Below are 22,342 nucleotides of genomic sequence, written 5' to 3' on the forward strand. Positions count from 1 at the left end.
TATCCTCTTTATCAGTAAGAAATTCATCATTCGAAAGTCTATCCAGGTCAATGTCAAAGGCCTTCTCGTTGGCCTTTGTTGAGATAAGAGCTTGTTTGAAAGATCGTTTAGTTTGTTCCTCTGTGGTAGCTTGGATCGAGTCAATCATAGCTTGATCTTCAGTGCTCTCTGTTGCGTTTTTGATCTTCTTGGTGCTTCGCACCAGATGATCTTCTTCTTCCAACGATCGGTCATTGTGGCTGTCATCGGATATTCCTAGAGCTCCAGGTTGAACGATGGTTGTCATCGAGTTTTTCGACATGTGTTTTAGAATACTTGAACTTCAACATATGTATATATGATTTGACAAAGGAACATAGCCACCATTTTTGAAACATTAATACAAACCACATCTATGAAATGACTTTGCATCTAAACAAACCAAAAGGTGAGAGGTTTGTATGATATAATTAGCAAACTATGACAATGAATAAAGCTTGGTAGTTCGAAAAGTAATTGGTTCGAATGGTTCAACTGTCCAAAACAACGTCGTTTTGGGTAGTTTTTTTTTTTTGCTCTCGTTTATATCTGAAAGAAAAGAAGGGCGGAAGAGAGAGAGAAAGGGAGAAAGAAAGAGGAAGAGAAAAGAAAGAGAGAAGAGAGAGGAGAACAGAGAGAGAGAGAGAGCTCCACCAACGGCACCATCACTGGTGATGGCGAGATTTTGCGACGATGATGGAGAGTTTGCGATGGTGAGCAACGGTGATGGCGAGGGATGACGGTGATGGAGGGTTTGTGACGGTGACCTCTCATTCTTCTTCTCTATTCTTTCTCTGTTCTTCTCTCATTTGTATAGATTTTGATTTTTTTTGATCTATTCTTCTCTCTTTCTTCCTCTGTTATTAGTTTTTTTTTTTTTTATTTTGATTTTTTTGATTTGTGTAGATTTGGTAGATTTGTGTATTTTGATTTTTTGATTTAGATTTAGATTTTTTTGAAGAGCAGAGCAGAGGGAAAGGAAGACGAAAGGGGGAGGAAGAAGAAAAGAAAAAAGAAAAAAAAAAAATCAAAACGACGTCATTTTGATCTTCGGGCCATTCAAGCCTCAAGGATTTCGAGCTACGTAGCGGGACTGCAATAACAATCTAAGCTATAGAGTAAACAAGCAAATCACATAGAGAATTTTCTATACCAAACAGTTGATTAGCATTTAAGCTTTCTTTGGATTAATACTTAGGTTTCGTTTGGGAAGAAAAAAATCTGAGGTTTTTTTTGACTATTTTAGCTACCAAAAAAAAAAAAGAGAAGACTTTTTAGTCTAAAAAGACAAAACATCACATCTAATCCATAATCATTACGTTTTTTCCTTACAAAAGTTAAAAAGGTCAAAAAATTCATCTCAAACGAAACTTTTTAACCTCAAATTAAAATAATCAAAAAACTAAAAAGTTAAAAAATCGACCCACTTTCCAAACGAACCCTTAACAGCTTGTTGGTTAAAATCAAGTATATATCTTCTTTTCTGGTTTATGATTAAAAATAAGTAATACAAAAATCATTCTACATGTTTTCCAAAGTGTTTTACTTTGATGGTTTTCATAGAATATTTCTTTCTCATTTAAATATCATACTTTCCACGGTGTATTTTTCTAAATTAAATTTTAAATTAACCTTCAAGCCCAAACATGCATGGGATGTAAAGATGAATTTTGTTTCAAGACTTCCAACATTTTTGCCAAAGTAATACTACAAAAATGCTTAAAGATTACACTTAAAAAAAATTAAAACATGACATTTTTAATAAAAGTGTGATTAAAAAAATTAGGGCAAATTACAAACACCCCCTCGAGGTTTGGTGAAAATACAGATTCCTCCTGAGGTTTGAGAAATTACATCTCGCCCCTTGAGGTTTATATTTTCATAACAAATTGCACCCTAAGGTTTTTATTTTCATACATATTCCCCCCTAATTTTCCCTAATTTGTTATGAAAATTTGACTCTCAGGAAGCAATTTGTAATTTCTCAAACCTTAGGGGGGAATCTGTATTTTTACCAAATCTCGAGAGGGTGTTTGTAATTTGCCCAAAAAATTAAATTAATATTTTAATCACACTTAATTTAATTGAACGCGATAATATTTATTTTTTATATCATTTTTCAATTAAATAGAATTACTTATATCTCTTTTTTTTTTTAAATCTTACATTCTAATTAAAATATGATTATATATATATATATATACATTTATTTTAAAGTTTATTTTTATATCTCACGCACTGATTATCCAACCAATAATGATGCATAACCCCCACAAAATATAACCCCATATCTGAACCATTCATATACTAGCCTATCACCCGTGCTATGCACGAGATAATTATAAATATTTATATTTATTTTAATTTTTTTTAATATATAAATTATGTTTCTAAAGATTTTTTATAAAAATAATTTAACAATCTTATCACTAATCATAGTGTACAGGAGAAATTAAAAATGCTACTGCAATAATTATGCAGGGGCTGTATCTATAATTATTTGTATGAGAGAATTTTGATCAAATCAATAAATGCAGGTATGTGGATTGGAAAAAGTTAATAAATGCTGATCAAGAGATTTTAATCAAATCAATAAATGCTGAGATTTTTTTTTTTAATAAAAAATTTAGAAAATTAAGATTGAGAGATTGGAGCTCCCACAAGGTTTGGGGTTTAGAAACCCCCTTTTCCTTAATATACTTACAATCTATCTATACTACATATTAAGCAAAAGGGGGTTTTTAACCCCAAGCCTTGTGGGAGCTCCAATCTCCCAATCTAAATTTCCTGGTTTTTTTGATTTAAAAAACAAAAAAATCTTAGCATTTATTAACTTCTCTCAACCCCCAAGTTTTACCCTCATAATAATATTTTAATACATTAAGTACAAGCATGAAAAAAATTCTTTGAAATCCAACACATATGAATTCCTTGAAAATTCCCAACACATAGGATTATTATCCCTCATAATAACACTTTAATGCATTAAGAACAAACATAAAAAAAAAAATTTCTTGAAAAGTCCAACACATATGATTATTATCAAAATATTAAACTTTAATATAATATAATAATAATAATAAAAAGACATTTAATTCCTTGAAAAGTCCAACACATATGATTATTATCAAAATATTAAAATTTAATATAATATAAAAAAGAAAAAAAGAAGACATTTAAAAAAAAAAGACATTTAAAAATTGCAATTCACATATATAGATAATTATCTATACTATATATTAAGCAAAAGGGGGTTTTTAACTCCAAGCCTTGTGGGAGCTCCAATCTCCCAATCTAAATTTCCTGATTTTTTGATTTAAAAAAAAAAAAAACCTTAGCATTTATTAACTTCTCCCAACCCCCAAGTCTTACCCTCATATTAACACTTTAATGCATTAAAAACAAGCATAAAAAAAATTCTTTAAAATCCAACACATATGAATTTCTTGAAAAGTCCCAACACATATGATTATTATCCCTCATAATAACACTTTAATGCATTAAGAACAAACATAAAAAAAATTTCTTGAAAAGTCCAACACATATGATTATTATCAAAATATTAAAATTTAGGGCAAATTACAAACACCCCCTCGAGATTTGGCGAAAATACATATTCCCTCTTGAGGTTTGAGAAATTACATCCCGCCCTCTGAGGTTTATATTTTCATAACAAATTGTCCCCTGAGGTTTTTATTTTCATATAGATTCCCCCCTAATTTTCCCTAATTTGTTATGAAAATTTGACCCTTAAGAGGCAATTTGTAATTTCTCAAACCTCAGGGGGGAATCTGTATTTTTACCAAATCTCGAGGGAGGTGTTTGTAATTTTCCCTAAACTTTTAATATAATATAATAAAAAAAAAAGACATTTAATCCCTTGAAAAGTCTAGCACATTTATACTATATATTTAGCAAAATGGGGTTTCTAGCCTCCAAGGCCTGTAGGTGCTCCAATATGTCAATCCTAATTTTCTAATTTTTTGTTTTTAAAAAAAAAATTTAACCTCAGTATTTATTAACTTCTCTCAACCCACAAGACTTTTTGACTTCTCTTATAATTACTGCAGTACCTTTTCCAAAACAAATCATTTGTATATTAAAAATAATTTAAAACAAATATAAATATCTATATCTATATCTGTGTATTTATTTATATCTATCTCTAACCCACAAGTTTTGTGAGAGTTCCAATATCTAAATCTTAATTTCTTAATTTTTTTGATTTTTTTAGAAAAAAAACTTAGCACTTATTAAATTCTTCCAAATCTTTTTAATTTTAAAAAACATAATTTATATATTAAAAAAAAATTAAAACAAATATAAATATCTATAATTATCCCGTGCATAGAATTTTTTTTTTTTGAAGTTATTGATCTTTGGCTTTCTAATTTGGCTTCCCCTATATTTTGATTTTCATATTGATATTTGATAATTGGTAGTTATTATTATGCTGATAAGGGTAAACATTATTATTGTTACTAATTCTTTTTTTGGGCTGAAAACGAGACTAATGGAATTAGGTACATCGTTCAATGATAAGTTATTTTGAGGAGGGTGTTTTAGTTATTTTTGTATCGGAATTTGTGTCACCTTTTAAGCCATGCTGGTATATGTAGATTACAGAATGTTTAAAATAATTTATTTCGGGCCACAAAATTAAATATGGAATTAAGGGATAATGGACAATTTGAGTTATATCGAAATATTTAAATCAACTCCCCACTCATACGTGATTTTTCATGTGATATGTGCCATCTATCTATCTATATATTAAGGAAAATAGGTTTTTAACCTCAAGTTTTATGGGAGCTCAAATATCTCAATCTAAATTTTTTAATTTTTTGCTATTAAAAAAAAAAACCTCAGCATTTATTAATTTGGTCAAAATCTCATTGTAGACACCCCATTTTTGACCGTCCTCAAGACTTGGACGTCACCGTTTGAACACTCGGTGATTATCCATGTTTGTGTTCGTTTGGAGTTCCCGGAGGTCTCGGCTCGCGCGCCTTGCCTCAGGATCTCCGAACTCGACCGTTTAGTGTCTGGTTTTGCACCAAACACTTGCATCTTGCCTTTGAGAGGCAGGGTAGGGCTTGTAGACCATCCCCACCCACCACCGGCAGTGGCTAGAGGCCACCGGCTGGTTTTTGATTGCCGGCCGGCACTATTTGTTGCCGGTCAGCACTATTTAGTGCCGGCCAGCACTATTTAGTGCCGGCCGGCACTCCTTTTGGCCAAGATGGCATTTTTGGCCGGCCGATTACTGTGCATCTACTTTTGCAGATATTTTAAGACAGCTGTCTTGCTTTTGCTCCCCTCCATACACGTGTATGGAGGGATCTCCCTCTTATGAAGCTTGTCTTGTAAGCTTTACAAGACAAGAAGCTTCTATATAGAGAGGGGATGGTCTCTTGGCTTAAGGGTTAGACACTTAGGATATTTTGGAGAGCTTAGATAGCCATTGTTAGGGTTTTGAGTTCTAGGGTTAGGGTTTGATACACTTTCTCCCTCTCTTTTCCCTCCTGTGTGTGTTTTAGTGCACTTGTGTCTTACTATTGCACACAAACACATAGTGTTTCACCTTCCTTTAGCTCTTGAGGTTCTAAGGGACTGGTTTTGAAGTTTTGGAGTTGGATTCAAGCTAAAGAGGGCCATTGGAGCACCATTGTTGAAGAAGGCTTCAAGGGTAAGAATCTCACCCCTTTTTACCCCATTTTTGCATTGTATTTCTACCTATCTTAAATTCGTTTTTGAGCTTAGTGTATAATACAAAAAAGTTCTGTTTTTAGGCCCTCTTTATTGTTTATTAAGAGTGTTTTGTTGTTTGAGGGTGGTTGACCCCCCTTAGGCCTTGAAAGGCCTCATTTTGAGCCATTTTGTGCTAGCTCCGGGATTTTGGTGTTGGGGTCTCTTCACCACTAAAATCTTGAGGGATTTCAGTGGTGAAGGTGATGCCTTGAAGTCCCAAGAAGGAGAGGGCCACCCCCTCTCCTTATTGTCCTTGAAAAGGACATGTTTTGGCCTCTTGAGAGAGCATTATGTTTGAGGGTGTATTGGCCATGACTTGGCTACTTTTTATGCTTAACATGTCATGTTATGCCTCTGTTTTTACTTGGTTTTGGTACTCCATGCATTCTTAGCATAGTTGCCATGTAATGCCTTGTTATGCCCTAACATGTCTTAGGTTGTTAGCCTTTGTTGGAGCATGTTTTAGGCTTAGTCTTGTGAAGATTATGTGCTTATTTTGACATGTTTTAGGTCTGTCCATAAGTGTTTGGATTGATTTTGGCATGCATCACATAGCCCCTTTGCATTTTGTCTTGTTAGCCTTAGGTATGTGCATGTATAGCATGGCATCTTTGCATTGTTTTGGTGATTTGGGGTCACCTTACATGTTATTTCAGTCCCATTTTCATGCTTGTTTGATTGCCTTGCATGCATCTTTAATGCTTCGAAAGCATGTGTAGCAATGCTCCTTGTTTTGGTGATTATGCATGCCTTTATTTTTGAGTCATTTGGATGCCATCTTTAATGCCGATGGTCACACACCACTGCCGGTGGTAATTCCACTCAGCCGGTGGCACTCCCCAGTGTCCAAGGATGTAGTCCTGAGGTTTTGACAGCCTCCAGAGGAGTGAAGGAAGGAAAACAGAGGCAGTCTATGCATGGCGGCGCGTTTCCCGAGGCGTTTTCCCTGTTTTCTTAGTTTTAGTTAATTTGCTTAGTTGATTAGGCAATTTGTAATTGTTAATTAGCTTGCGTAGTTAATTAATTTGTAATATTTATTTGGTCCCTCTGAGTGAGGGCAAAGATGTAATAAGTGTGCGTGAGTGTGTGTATGTCTTCCAACCTCACGTCTTTCTTCCCTTTTATTTACCTGCTTATGATGGTAGATTAGGGCACGTTTAATTTAGCATACCTTATGCTATGCATGCGTGCATCCATGCATTTGTATTGCATGCATTAGGCTCGGTACATCACGCTAACTGCATTTGTACTTCAATTCAAAAACTGAATATGTGATAGTTGCGCATTTTCACATGCCATGTTTAGGATAGCCGAGCCTATTCTAGATTGCATTTTTGCATGCGATGCATTAGGCACTTAACATGGACTTGGATCATGCATGTTTGCTAACAAGTTCTTTGTTTTGGCACAGAGTACTATGTGAGTATCTTAAAGCTTTAGCATGTCGCATGTGTGTGAATGCTACCATGACAGTATGTTTACCATGTGGCTAGATGCTTATGTGTTAAATTGTTTTAATGCCTGTGGGTGGAGGTTGGATTGTTTTAGTTGGAAAAACTCGTTGAAATCCGCATTTTAGCCTACTTGCGAGTAGCAAATTCCAAAGCGTTTTTCAAAACCGAACGGATATGCAATGTTTATTTCCAAATTAGGCAATCTAGTCTATACTTGTTTGCTGCGCGCATAACATAGTAATTCTAAGCTAATAAATGGGATAAGAACACATAACGTTTTTAAAATCGGATATCATGGTTAGTAGAGGCCGGTCTTCGGACCGGGCGAAAGGGGGTTCTCATAGCTGACCTTCCCCGATCGTACCCAAGCTCCCGAGCCGAGACAACTCCGGTGATGACGGACATGTGGCCTTCGGCACCGAGTCAGGGTTTCCTAAATTTTCCCATAAAAAATATTTAGGTGGCGACTCTGTATCTGGCAAAGCAGTCCATGTTTGGCACTACTTTTTCAAAAATCTGTTTCTCAAAACGATTTGCCAGATTTGGACTCTGTGGTTCAGATTAAGAACCGTGACAATTCGAGAGTCCGAGCTGTAGTAACCCCAAATGGACAGAATGGGACTTAACCCTCCCAGGGCGTTCGGGGGACGTCTACACTCATCATCAGCATTTATTAACTTTTTTCAATCCATATGTCTGCATTTATTGATTTGGTCAAAATCTCCTGATCAACATTTAAAATCTCCTCATATAAATAATTATAGATACAATTCATACATAGTTATTGCAGTACTTTTTTTAAGTTTCTTCATACACTATAGTTAGTGATAAGATTGTTAAATTATTTTTATAAAAAATCTTAAAAAACATAATTTATATACTTAAAAAAATCTAAAACAAATATAAATATTTATAATTATTCCGTGCATAGCACGGGTGATATGCTAGTAAATATATTAAAGAAAAGGGGGTTTTTAAACCCCAAGACTTGTGGGAGCTCCAATATCTCAATCTTAATTTTTTAAATTTTTGATTAAAAAAAAAAACTCAGCATTTATTGATTCGGTCAAAATTCCCTGATCAGTATTTATTAACTTTTTTCAATCCACTTGCCTTCATTTATTGATTTGGTCAAAATGCTTGATTAGTATTTAAAATCCCCTCATACAAATAATTATAGATACAGCCTGTACATAGTTATTGCAGTAGCCTTTTTAATTTCTCCTGTACACTATGGTTAGTGATAAGATTGTTAAATTATTTTCATAAAAAAATCTTAAAAAATATAATTTATATATTAAAAAAATTAAAACAAATATAAATATCTACAATTATTCCATGCATAACACGGGTGATAAGCTAGTGTATAGTTACTACAGTACCCTTTTCAGCTTCTTCCATACACTATGGTTAGTGATAAGATTGTTAAATTATTTTTATAAAAAAAATCTTAAAAAACATAATTTATATATTAAAAAAAATCTAAAATAAATAAAAATATCTATAATTATCACGTGCATAGCACGGGTGATAGGTTAGTTATCTATATATGTGAATTGCGATTTTTAAATGTCTTTTTTTTATTTTAATGTCTTCTTTTTTTCTTTTTTATATTATATTAAAGTTTAATATTTTGATAATAATCATATGTGTTGGACTTTTTAAGAATTTTTTTTTATACTTTTTCTTAGGATGCATTAAAGTATTATTATGAGGGATAATAATCATATGTGTTGAGACTTTTCAAGAAATTCATATGTGTTGGATTTCGCATTAAAGTGTTATTATGAGAGTAAATCTTGGGAGTTGAGAGAAGTTAATAAATGTTAAATTTTTTTTAAATTAAAAAATTAAGAAATTTAGATTGAGAGATTCATAAGACTTGGGTTAAAAACCCCTTTTTAGTGTTCCTTTCTGAAACTCTTTGTGATTCGAACCATATTGAAGTACTGCGGTGCAAGTTGGGTCTGACTGGACCCTTTTCAGTAGATCGAGTTGGAAGATCAGGCGGGTTGGCATTATTATGGAAGGAGGATGTTCAGGTGTCAATTCAAAGTTACTCTTGTGGTCATATTGATGCAATGGTGGACTCTGGAATTGGGCTGGTTCCGTGGCGATTAACTGGATTTTATGGCAATCCGGCTAGATCCCAGAGGGAGGCTTCTTGGCAGCTGATGCGTAGGTTGGAAAGTATGTCGGCTTTGCCATGGATGATTATTGGGGATTTTAATGAACTCTTATTTAGTCATGAGAAATGTGGAATGGGCCAGCGTAACCAACGTCAAATTGCTGCGTTTCACAGCGCTGTCAATGATTGCGGATTGGTTGATTTGGGGTATGTTGGGGCAAAGTTCACATGGTGTAATCATCGGCAGGATGGGTTGGTGCGTGAAAGATTGGATCATGGGCTGGCTACTACTACTTGGATGCGAGCTTTTCCAAATGCTATTGTGTTCCATCTTGTTTGTACGACTTCAGATCATGTTCCATTATTGTTGGATGTTGAGGGTAACAAGTCGACTCCTTTTATCCAAGGCTGGAGGTCTTCTATTTATCGCTTTGAGGCCATGTGGCTTCGGGAGGAGGAGTGTGAGGCCATCGTTCGTAATAGTTGGTCATTGGAGGGGGATCCTATGGTGCGGGGGTTACGTTGTAATTTAGCCAGTGTCCGGGCAGGGTTACTTTCATGGAGTCAAACTAAATTCGGGGATGTCCGAAGGAGAGTTCGGAACAAGGTAAAGGAGTTACAGAAAATTGAAAATGGACCGATAGTGCCCAGTTGGCTCGGGCTACCTTACGGCGTGAGGTTGATGAACTCCTTGAGCGTGAGGAGGTGTTCTGGTTTTAGCGTGCTCGAACAAACTGGTTACGGGATGGGGATCGTAATACGTCTTTTTTTCACGCTAAGGCTTCCCAGCGGCACAAGAAGAAGCGTATTTTGGGTTTGGAAGATGCTCACGGACAATGGTGTGTTGAGGATTCTGATTTGCGAAGCATTGCTGTAGATTATTTTCAGCAATTATTTACATCCCATGGGCAGAGGGGAATGGACGGAGTTCTTGAGGCATCTTGAATGGATCTGATGATGTGGGGTTGATCAATAATACGTTTATAGTCCTCATTCTGAAGGTAAAAGAGGTGCGTCAGATGGCGGAGTTTCGGCCAATTAGCCTATGTAATGTGATCTACAAAGTTGTGAGCAAAGTGCTGGCCAATCGATTGAAGATGGTGCTACCTTCTGTGATATCCCTAAATCATAGTGCTTTTATTGGGGGCTGTTTGATTAGTGACAATGTTTTGACGACTTTTGAGATGTTTCATTTCATGAAAAATAAACGGCATGGCAAGGAGGGATGCTTTGCACTCAAACTTGACATGAGCAAAGCCTATGACCGCGTGGAATGGGGGTTTCTTAAAGGGGTTATGGAGCACATGGGTATGCCATATCGATTTATCAATCTTATCATGAGTTGTATTTCAACGGTGTCTTACTCCGTTTTGATTAATGGACAGCCGGCAGTTGAGTTTCGTCTGACGAGGGGCCTTCGCCAAGGGGACCCGCTGTCACCTTACCTGTTTGTGTTGTGTGCTGAGGGTTTGTCGGCATTAATTACAAGGGCAGAGACAAGTCATCGTCTTACTGGTATGGCCATTTGCCGAGGGGAACCTCGCATTTCTCATTTATTTTTCGCTGATGATAGTTTGCTCTTTGGAGTGGCCAAACTAGAGGAGATTTTAGTTATTCAGGGGTTATGCTGGAGTATGTGGGGGCTTTTGGGCAAAAAATTAATCTTGACAAATCAACCATCTTCTTCAGTGCTAATGTGGATGCTGGGCGTAAGGAGGCTTTGCGACAAATTTTAAATGTAGGCAGTATGGTTGAATTAGGTAAATACTTGGGTCTACCATACCTTCTTGGTAGGTCCAAGAAAGAGGTGTTCAATTTTATCAATGACAGAGTTTGGAAACGAATTAGTGGTTGGAAGGAAAAATTTCTTTCGGTGGCGGGAAGAGAGGTTATGATAAAAGCTGTCATTCAATCCATCCCTACTTATGTTATGTCTTGTTTCCAACTTCCAACAAATTTTTGTGCTGAGATTGATTCCATGGTGTGTCGTTATTGGTGGGGACAAAGTGGAAATTAGTGGAAAATTCATTGGACCTCATGGGAAGCTTTGTGTCACCCGAAATGGGAGGGAGGAACGGGCTTCTGCCGGTTGGCGGATTTTAACAGTGCTATGTTGGCCAAACAGGGACGGCGCCTTCTCAAGTCCCATGACTCTTTATTTGCTCGGTTGATGCAGGCCAAGTATTATCCGAACTCGATGTTTTTGGAGGCCAAGTTGGGGTGCAATCCCTCTTTCACATGGCGGAGTATTTTTAACTCTCGACCTCTTTTGATGGCTGGGTTACGGTGGCGAATTGGGGATGGGCACACTGTTAAAATTTGGGGTGATAGGTGGTTGCCTAGGGGTTATTCTTTTCTTCCCATTTCTCCTCATTCTCTTCCTAATGTTACCAGGGTGAGCTTTTTGATAGATTCAGACCGAAAGTATTGGGACTTGGGAAAGCTATAGACCCATTTCCTCGCTGCTGATGTGGAAGTGATTCGGAAAATTCCTATTAGCCCTTACCTGCCTTCTGATATATTGATTTGGCATTATACTCGAGATGGGAGATTTTCAGTTCGGTCGCCTTATCATTTACAAAGGACTCGCTCTATGATTGGGACATATCCGGAATCGTCCAATATAGGAGAAGTCAAACAGCATTTTTGGAAAGGGGTTTGGCATTTAAAAATTCCGAATAAGATCAAGGCCTTTGCATGGAAGGCATGTTTGAATATTATCCCAACCCGGGACCGGTTATGGCAACGTCGCGTGCTTGTTGAACTTGGGTGCGTCTGCTGTGATGCAGCTGTGGAGACTTTAGTGCACTGTGTTAAGGAATGTGAAATGGCGCAATAGGTTTGGGCTGCTAGTCCTTTGGCTTTCGTTACCGATGTTGGGGTGGGCTATGATTTTTATCAGTGGGTGCTTGAGATTGAGAAACAAGTTGATGCAGCAGGATTGGGGTTGTTCTTTGCGCTGTGTTGGGGGTTGTGGATTGCTCGTAACCAAGCTATATTTAATAATATTAAACGGGTTGCGCTGGTGATTGTCCAACGAGTGTGTGCCTATCTACAAGAATTCTGTCAAGTCAGAGCCCTCGTTCAAGGTCTTCGGGTCTGTCCTAATCCATCACGATGGAGGCCACCGTCAATGGGTGTAGTCAAGATTAATTTCGATGCAGCAACCTTTGCTGATCTGGAGGCCATTGGGGTGGGTGTGATTGTTCGGGAGGCTCATGGAAAAGTTATTGCAGCCATGTCGGAAAGACTTCCACATTGGGGTGATGCGGATTGTGTTGAAGCTCTAGCCGCAGCAAGCGATTGTATTTGGGGCAGAATTGGGCCTGAGCCATATTCATTTAGAAGAGGACTCGTTATCTGTTATTAAAGCCTTCCGCTGTGAGGATCAAGTGCTGTCCTGTTTTGGCCATATTATCCAAGGTGCTGTGTGTACAAGCCGCTGCTTCACCAGTTTTTGTTGTTCGCATGTGTTGCGTGGTGGGAACAAAGTTGCCCATGGGCTGGCTCATCTGGCAGGGCGTGTGCTCGGCAAACGAATTTGGCAGAATGAGGTGTTGGAAAATTTATAATGAGGTAGTTGTGAATTGAAATAGACTCCATTTTGAATGAAAGGGTGTAACCTTTCATGATGTCTTTTTGTTTTAAAGGAATGGTCAAACCTCCATTTGAATGAAAGTGTGCAAACCTTTCATGGTGTCTCTTTATTTTAAAGGAAGGGTTATGTCCCTTCTTCATACCTTTTATATTCAAATTGAATAGGTGCCAACAAAGCCTATATAAAAGTAGCCCCATTCCAATTTTGATTGATTCCGAAAATTCATTTTTCCTTGCCTTCATTTTGCTCTCTTGCGTCCTTTATTCTTCATATTATTTTAGGGAAAATTTCAGAGAGTTATAGAACACAAGGTTCTAGTTCGCCGGACAAATTGTTTGGAGTGCTACTACAATTTGTGAAGATCATTGTATCCTGGGAGATAGACGCCACTCAACCGTAAGCACCGTAGCGGGGCGAATCTGTCTTAAGGACAGAGTGTCACACACTCGACTTGGTCTTTTAATTTTAATTCGGTTCGATAAATAAATCTAATATGTTATTTATTTATTTTGTTTGAATTTATAAAATAGTTATTTTATTTACACAGAAGTTTGTTCCAACAATCTTAAGACAGATCCGAATTATTCTGTTTACAGAATTTTTCGTTTGTTTCCTTTTTTTTCATTCTTCGTAAATAATTTCGGAAAAAAATTATTTTCTGTGGATTTACAAAATAATATTCTGGTCGGAAAAACAAATAGTGATTATATGCTATTTGACAGATAGTAGTAATATACTGTCTCTTTTCTTTGACAACAACTAGTAGTACGATACTGGTGTCATTAACAATTCAGAATATATTTTTGTGGAATTTTTCAGAAATTAATTTTGGGTTTTAGAAATTATTTTCTGAGTTTTCATTACTTAAAATTCTGTTTTAGTATTTTAATTATTGAAGTGCTATAAAAATTAATTTTCTGTGTGGAATTAATTTGATTGAATAAAATTTTATTTTATTTCCAAATTAATTGAAAAATAAAAGTTATTTTCTTATTTCTTTTATTTTACAGAATTTAATTTCTTGTGTGGAATTAATTTGGTTAAATAAAATTTTATTTTATTTTCAAATTAATTGAAAAATAAAAGTTATAGTTTTTATTTCTTTTATTTTACAGAATTTATTTTTCTGTGTGGAATTAATTTGTTTAAATAAATTTTATTTTATTTTCAAATTAATTGGAAAATAAAAGTTACATTCTTGTTTCTTTTATTTTTACAGAATTTAATTCTGTGAATTTGGTTTAATTTTTTGTGTAGTGAAAATTTTAATTATAAATTTGTTTTATAAATTAGAATTGATGGCTACTGAAACAAATGCCCAAACAAGTACTACTGTGGTGGCTGCAATTGCACCAACCCCCTCTCCTGTGATGACAGTACCAATAAATCATGGAAAGAAGCCAGATAAGTTCTCAGGAACTGACTTTAAAAGATGGCAACAGAAATGTTGTTCTATCTTACAACTCTGAACCTGGTTCGTTTTCTCCGTGAAGATGCTCCTATCCTGAAAGAGGATGAAACCGACCGGCAAGTGGTTGCTACGGTTGATGCTTGGAAACATGCCGATTTCCTTTGCCGGAACTACGTCTTGAACGGACTTGATAATACATTATACAACGTCTACAATCCAATCAAGACAGCAAAGGAACTTTGGGAATCGTTGGAGAAAAAGTACAAAACGGAAGATGTCGGCTCAAAGAAATTTGTGGTTGGCAGATTCTTGGATTTTGTAATGGTTGATTCAAAAACTGTGATCAGCCAAGCTCAAGATTTCTAACTCATTCTGCATGACATTCACGCAGAAGACATGTCTCTCAGTGAATCCTTTCAAGTTGCAACCTTAATTGAAAAATTACCAAAAGGCTGGAAGGAGTTCAAGAACTACCTCAAACACAAGCGCAAAGAAATTTCTATGGACGATTTAATTGTGCGTTTGAGAATTGAGGAGGACAACCGCAATTCTGAAAAGCGGTCTGGTAAGCATCCTATGGAGTCTAAGGCAAATGTGGTGAAACATACTTCAAAAACCAAGAAACGAAAGTCTTCTGGAGAAAGTTCATCACAAGGCTCTAAAGGGGGGGATAATAAAAAGTATAAGTTTAATGGCAAATGTTACATCTGTGACAAAGAGGGACATCGGGCCAAAGATTGCCGTAGCAAAGGCAAAAGCAAAAGAAGAACAAGCAAGAAGCCTGCTCAAGCCCACATGACTGAAGTGGACAATATTTCCAATGGTATAGATGATATCAATCTTTCTGCAGTTGTTTTCGAGACAAATCTTGTCGGAAATCCTAAAGAATGGTTGGTGGACACACTACAACAAGTTGGGTCTTGAATGACGAATTTTTTTTGTCTCCAAAGAGCTAATTTCGTCACTATCGATATTTGTGATGAAATATTTTCCTCACTAGTTTCGTCATTGAATGTTTATTACTAAAAACCACCGTGACAAAAACTAATTTCGTCACCAATGAAATTTCTTTAGTGACGAATTTTTTTGTCACCAATAAAACAACATTTTGTCGCAAAAAATTCTCATTTTCGTCACCAAATAGTTATTCAATACTATATTTATAATTTTAGTTGACAAATAAATCCGTCACACATGTTAATCATTGATGAGAAAAATAATTTTATCACAATAAGATGTAAAATTGACCAAATTTTTCGTCTCCAAAAGTCAAATGGGTGACGAAATATATTTCGTGGCAAATATTTATATACGTGATGAAATTTTTAGTCACCAAACAACAAAATCAATGAAAACTTTTATATATAATCTGTAATAAATTTTGTCACAAAAAATATTTATTAGCGACGAATAATCACTTTGTCATAATAACAAGTACAAATGACGAAACAAATTCGTCACTAAATTTGTTCCATATTTTATATTTCAATTCAAATTATTATTTTACAAATATCCCTGCTTATATCCCAATATCCTTTTAAATGTATTAAGAATTCCACTAACTATTATACACCACTCCACAAAAAAATTCACTAAACAATTTATATTATAAATCAAAATATATCCATCAAACAACTTTAATAATAATCCATTAAGTATAACAAAAAAACCATCAAAGCAAATCCCAAAATGAACTAACGTGGAGTCCACAAAAAAAAAAATCAACACTCAATCTTGATTTGCAACTACAACTAAGTATCAATTCCATAAATAAATAAATAATAAATAAATAAATTCAACACTTGATCTTGATTTGCAAGTATGCTTCCAAACGTCATCAAAAACCAATCTACAAAGAAAATTAACAAGAAAAACATTAACATATTATCAGTTACACTGTATAGACCACTCTATCCATGTCAATACAAATTGTGTACACAATGAGTCTAGCTTGACAACCAGAAGTTCCTTTGTACATGGCAAGCTCCTATTAATCATATTACTAACTTAGAGCAACTCCAACACTACCTAGCAAAAATACCCAAAAAAATAATGTTGCTAGTACAGTCAAGGTTCTAAGAAGGAATTTTCAAGACTCAAGTAAAGGCAGTCATAAAATGCTGGCAGATTTTAAATGTCACCAAAAAAACTTGTGTCACATATTATTGTTCATATTTTCTAATCATTCTCCGTAGCTAATTATATTACTTCTATTTTCAGTTTCAGATTTGTGATTCATTGAAAATCAGAAAATGATACGTACAACATTTAAGGTTTATTGAAAAAAGTTCATTTCCATGCTGTAACTATATCCTATGTATTAGTGATAACCAATTTTCTCGTCTTACTAAATATAACAATAAAAATAATAATAGTAATCAATAAAGTATTTGTCAAAAAGTGTTAATAGTCCAATTGCTTATAGTTAGTAGCCAAGCAGAACTTTATTTTCCTATATGTGATAGACTGTTACAAAATGAAGAAAAGTCCACTCATGATTGCTTGAAAACATTTTTCAAACTTGAGTTTTCAGCCAAAAAAGATTCTCCATCCAGAAAATAAAAGATTATAATGGTCTCCGGTAAACATTCAACATCTACTAAATATATCTAGATCATGTATAGAGAGAAAGATCAACAATTAATGCAGCTATAGAAGTGACCAAAAGTATTTTGAAATGGAATTACAATTGAGGCAAATATGACTTTCATAAACGAACCAGAATTCCAGAGAATATGAAGCCCTTAACTTCTTGGCTGAGATCTTCAGTGTGAGGATCTTCAAGAGTTACACCTGCATCTCCAACATCATATTGTTTAAGAATCTATTCCTAACTCAAATCAAAGAACTGAAACATTGTACCTATAGGAATAAGATAAGGACAATATAGATAAGTTAACAAATAACAAATCAAATTCACACATTCTGAAGTAAAATATCACAATTTAGAAACGCATAACTTTGCTGGAAAGGCATCAGAAAAAGAGTTGACTAGCACAGATCATTTTAAAGAGAAAAAGCAAAAGAAACACATTATCAAATAAACAACAATAGGATATTAGGATAACTTTTTGGAATACGCATACTACCCATAATTCAGCGTCATAGAACTGATTAATAAAAACTACGAGGTATAGTGCATAATTTCAGCTTAGAGTACAATTCATATTTCTATAAATGAAGTGGAAGACAGGTTTCAATGACACCATCTATGGAGTTTCATAACCAAAAGAGAATGAAACTTTGCATAGCTTTCAAAGTCAGTCAATTAACTTAGCAAAATAGCATGAGTTAAGCATGCTAACCTTTTTTTATTGCACTGTCATCCATAGCCTTGGATTCCACATTCTTCGGAGCAAGTTCTCACTACAACAAAATTGAATTTTTACGGCTTGCAATACATGTCGTAAAAACTCTTTCATGACATGCACACAAATGCTGTTATATGAAAAACAAATTAAAAGGAAAAACAAATTAAAAGTTCATTACATGAGTAAACTCAATATATGAACACATGATATCGCTAAAATGCCCACTTTAGTACTTGAAAAGCAAATTACAAGATCAGATAGCTAATTATATGTACAAATGAAAGCAAAAAGATTATGCACAACACAAGCCAGTCAAGTCTAATTCATTATTAGGAGTAGTAGAGAGAGCTAAAGAATCAATTAACTTGGCCAATACAGAAAGACCTTGTCCTAATACCAATTGTAGGGATTCGAAGAGCAGATGTTGCAGCAGCAGCAGCAACAGGTGCAAGCACACATTTCAGAACAACTAAAAAGCACCCAGCTTTCTGCAAAGCCAGGGCAAACTCAACAACCTGCAGAAAAATAAATCCATCTTAAAAGGAAATCCCTTCTTCAAAGCTTGCAAACTTACGAATTTTTTTGAAAAATATATAATAGTGGTAGGGTCATAACAGTTTTATGCACTCTGCATCACTCAGCAAATTCAAAATTGACAAAAGCTACCCAAAATTGGGTGGTAACCACATGAAACTGTGATAATTGATCTTATATAGTGGCAAATGCTACCCAAAAACAATCTGATAAGGCCGGTTAGATTTGGTTTGAACTTACTCGGTGAACCCAAATGGGTAAGAATATCTTAATAAAATGGCATTACTACATAAGGTTCATTGGCATAACTTTATCCAAAGTGATGTTCAGATCATTCACACCCATTGGAGTATAATCTGCCACAAATGACAACATCCAAAGGGTCATTTGGGAAATGGAGAGGTAAAGAAGTAGGCTCATTGGAGGAGAGCTGCATTGCTTAGGTAGCTCAGCTAATTGATTAGGAAACTACAACTTACCTTGATCCTCATTTTTGTTATATTATTTTCACAGTAGCTACTTTATTTAAAAAGAAATACCTCTATGAATGAAAAAAAAAATACCTCAATGATTTTTATATTTGAAAAAAAAATGCTTTTACATATTATATATATATATATATATTTATTTGGTGCCAAAGTACACACTGATGCTATTATATAATATTAATATGTGAATAGTCATCCCATATACACTGTAAAAATACTACTGAAATATACGAAAGCCAAAAGAATTTTGGAAAAATTTTGGACCATGTCATATACATTATAGAAATACTCCATAATAGAGGGTTATTGGATGAATTTTGGAGACCTTAGGCCATAAGTAGTTTCCTCACTGACTCTGGCTACAATTGTCTTAACCTGTAGCTAACATGTGGCTACTGTGAAGAATATCACAAGTTTAACACTACCTTATAACAACTTTGTAGTGTATATATACAATAATACCTCTGTAACATTTCAAAAACAAAAAAGGAAAATAATTGAAGTAGGTTGATTTCCATTATTTAGGGAGGAAAAACAGAACAGAAAGTCAAAAACAAACAAAAAACTAACCTTGGTATGAGGCCAAAGCTGGTCGGGAGAAACATGTATCGTGCATCCCTCTTTACCAGACTCCCACTCGACAACAAAGCAAACAAGTACCCCCGAACCAAAACTAAACTACAAACTCATGAGACCAACTGTCTCAATGCGAAAAGCCCTCCTCATCTATTCTGAAAAGTTGTCAAATGCCTCGAGAGCACTTTTTGCTCCAACTGCTGCTTTACTATTGGAGTTTGCACTGTCTTTTTCTAGTTTCTCATCTGGTCTTACTCCAAGCAGTTTTCGCATTCCAAGTGCAAACATTCTAGCATTGGAGAGCCTTTGGATATCTGCCACTAACTTCTTGATGCAATCTGCCTCCATAGAATGATAACTCAAAACAACACCTTCCGGATCATAACAGATATGAGAATCTACATCAGACATATTGGCAATACGAACACCAGAACCCTATGGAGTACTATTGCTTCCATTCTAAAGTTCCCACAAGTCCCTAAGGTGCTGGTCATTTATTTTGACATCTCAATACATGTGTCCAGGTCGACCAAGTCGCAGGCATATGTGTTGCCATGTATTGCCTTTTGCAAATGGGAGTCAGAACCATAAATTTGAGGATGCATTTCTTAGACCCACTTCTTCAACATATGAAATGTCAAGTGCATCCATCTAGCTAGAGAGTCGAGCATGCTTGATACAAAGTGAGCAATGCCTGACCACATGAAGAAGAGTTGAAACATATATGCTAGAGGGTGCATTTCCTTTATTTGCTTCAGCAAACAGACTTGCATAACTATAACCTTCAATTTTGCCAATCATCTTCGATGAAATGAGTGCCTGTGGTGAAATCTGACGACTGAATCCTGAATCCATGATTTTTTTTCTCTTACTAAATCCTGACTGGAGCTCTAAACATTGAAGTGATGGAATCAAATTCAACATATCTGAAATTGTACACTTTCTTGATCTTCTATCATGTCTAGTAACAACATCAAGATTTGAGCTAGGACCAACAGCAAAATCTGGTGCTTCGGCTGAAAGGAACACATTTATCACAAATACAATTAACTACAAAAATACTATTTAATGGAAATTTATAAGTCGCAGCTAATACAGATAAAATCAAAGTAACTTACATATGATAGTTGTAGCCTAAGGGCTAGATCCAGAAACTTTAAAAGATCCAATTGCTGAGGTTCTAGGCCTGTTAGGTTTTACAATTGGTGTAGAAACTCGGGGGCTAGTCAGTCTTGGTGGGGAAGACAAATTCATTGTGGCACAAGAATCAACAGAATGTGGAGATATAAAAGAAGCCAAATCCTAGTTAGATTTTGAAGCAAACAGTTTTTCAAAGTTGTGCTCCTTTCTAAGCCAGAAGGTGGTGAACTTACAGAGCTAGACTGCATAATGCCCTTCAAATTGCTTGTTGAATAAATAGAGCCACTATTATAATGGGGAGATCTACCAGAAACTTTATGAGCATTATTGATCTGTGCTATTTGTGTTCCTCCCTCCCGCTTAGGTAAGGAGGTTCTAACTTTCATACTCTGAAAATTCATTTGAACAAAGCCACAATGCGCTACAACAGATGCATTAAATGATGAAGAGTGACTCTGACTAGAGAAAGAAGGTGCAGATGACCCTCTCTCAAGCTCAAACACGTCATCAACAATAGAAGAGAAACTTGATAGCAGATTTCCCGAACTAAGCATAGAACCATCGACGTTGAGCTCAGAGAGAAGACCATGTTCAGATGTTTGATTAGCACCCACAGCATTGGGTGAAAGTTAAAGTAGTTTTCCATAGTCAAGAAGGCTCAAATTAAGTACATCTTCAATCATCTGAATCTGATCAATGTCAACATTTTTTACACAGGTGACACGGGGGAAAAAAAGAATAGAAAGTCAAAAATGAACAAAAAATTTAGTTAATAATACAAAAAAAAAAAAAGAAGCCACAAACAGGGCATAACAAGGCACAAACATAACACATGTAATCTGACTATTTCTACACAAATATTCAACTTCATGCAATCAATTTCTACCCAAAAATAGATAATAAAAACAGTAACAAAGAGGCTTATCTAGGCACTGCAAATCTGAATTTTATTCACCAAAATAGTAGCTTTACAAAACTTTCTCCTACAAATGCCCCCCATTTGGTCTTCAAGTTGTCTGCTACTACAATAAGAGATCAACTTGAAGAAGCCATCTTAAAAGATGTTTTGCACTATTGTCTACTTTGCAATTATGCTCTACTACAGCACTCTAGTCTATCCTAGAAAGACTCTACCACTCTGTCTGAGACATGGACTTGTGTGTTGGAGTATCCAATGAGTTTTTGATAACCAGGATGCATGTGGGAAAAAATACAACTCAATTATGTGATAAGTGGGAATCAATCACTAAAGAAGCCTGATGCTAATCTATTTTGACAAATGTTTACTCTATGGAAAAATCTATATTTACTGATGACGCACCAGTAGTAGCACAACCATATAGAATAGCTCACCAGTAGGTACATAAAAAAATGTAGTAACAAGTAAAAATAATATAGCTTAGCATCAGGTAGTAGACCTCTTTGGCTGTTGCCACCAATGCAACATGAAATTCTCTAAAGCAATCTGTCCCAAGAGCACCATACAATATTGCAACTGGACTTCCAATACTTGAATCAAAATGGATGTGATCAAATTCATAAAGTTCTGGCTGCTGAAATGAATTGGGAATAAAACATGTATTGTCAAGGGTGCAAAGTGAGAAGTAAATGACTTACATCTGATTTAGATTTTTTTATAAATAATAAAAAAAAATACTTCTACTTTGAAAAATGTGGAACAGGACTTAGCAAATTAGCAATTCTGGCATGAAAAATGTGAAACGGGACTTAGCAAATTAGCAATTCTGGCATGAAAAATGTGGAATAGAACTTAGCAAATTAGCAATTCTGGCATGAAAAATGTGGAACAGGACATCTAACAAAAGAAAGGGAATTTCTATTACTTAGCAAATTAGCAATTCTGGCATGAATTTAGACCATGTCTAGCAGGGACATCATTATCATTTATCATTCATTACAAGAACCAAGGATG

General features: G+C 35.3%; 1 protein-coding gene and 1 pseudogene across 1 annotated transcript; one reads left to right on the forward strand and one right to left on the reverse strand.

The window, feature by feature from the left end:
- The first annotated feature begins 692 nt into the window (after positions 1-692).
- On the forward strand, positions 693-10,296 carry LOC145800171 (uncharacterized). The gene is made up of 3 exons (XM_082889814.1): positions 693-741; positions 9,171-9,958; positions 10,072-10,296. Exons 1-3 carry the CDS (start codon positions 693-695, stop codon positions 10,294-10,296), a joined length of 1,062 nt encoding a protein of 353 aa, XP_082745940.1.
- Positions 10,297-19,149: 8,853 nt separating this feature from the next.
- Positions 19,150-20,963, reverse strand: LOC114307418 (mediator of RNA polymerase II transcription subunit 14 pseudogene; annotated as a pseudogene).
- Between the last annotated feature and the right edge of the window lie 1,379 nt (positions 20,964-22,342).

Source organism: Camellia sinensis, chromosome 10 (genome assembly GCF_055761805.1).
Source record: "Camellia sinensis isolate YWXY chromosome 10, ASM5576180v1, whole genome shotgun sequence".
NCBI classification, from domain to species: Eukaryota; Viridiplantae; Streptophyta; class Magnoliopsida; order Ericales; family Theaceae; genus Camellia; species Camellia sinensis.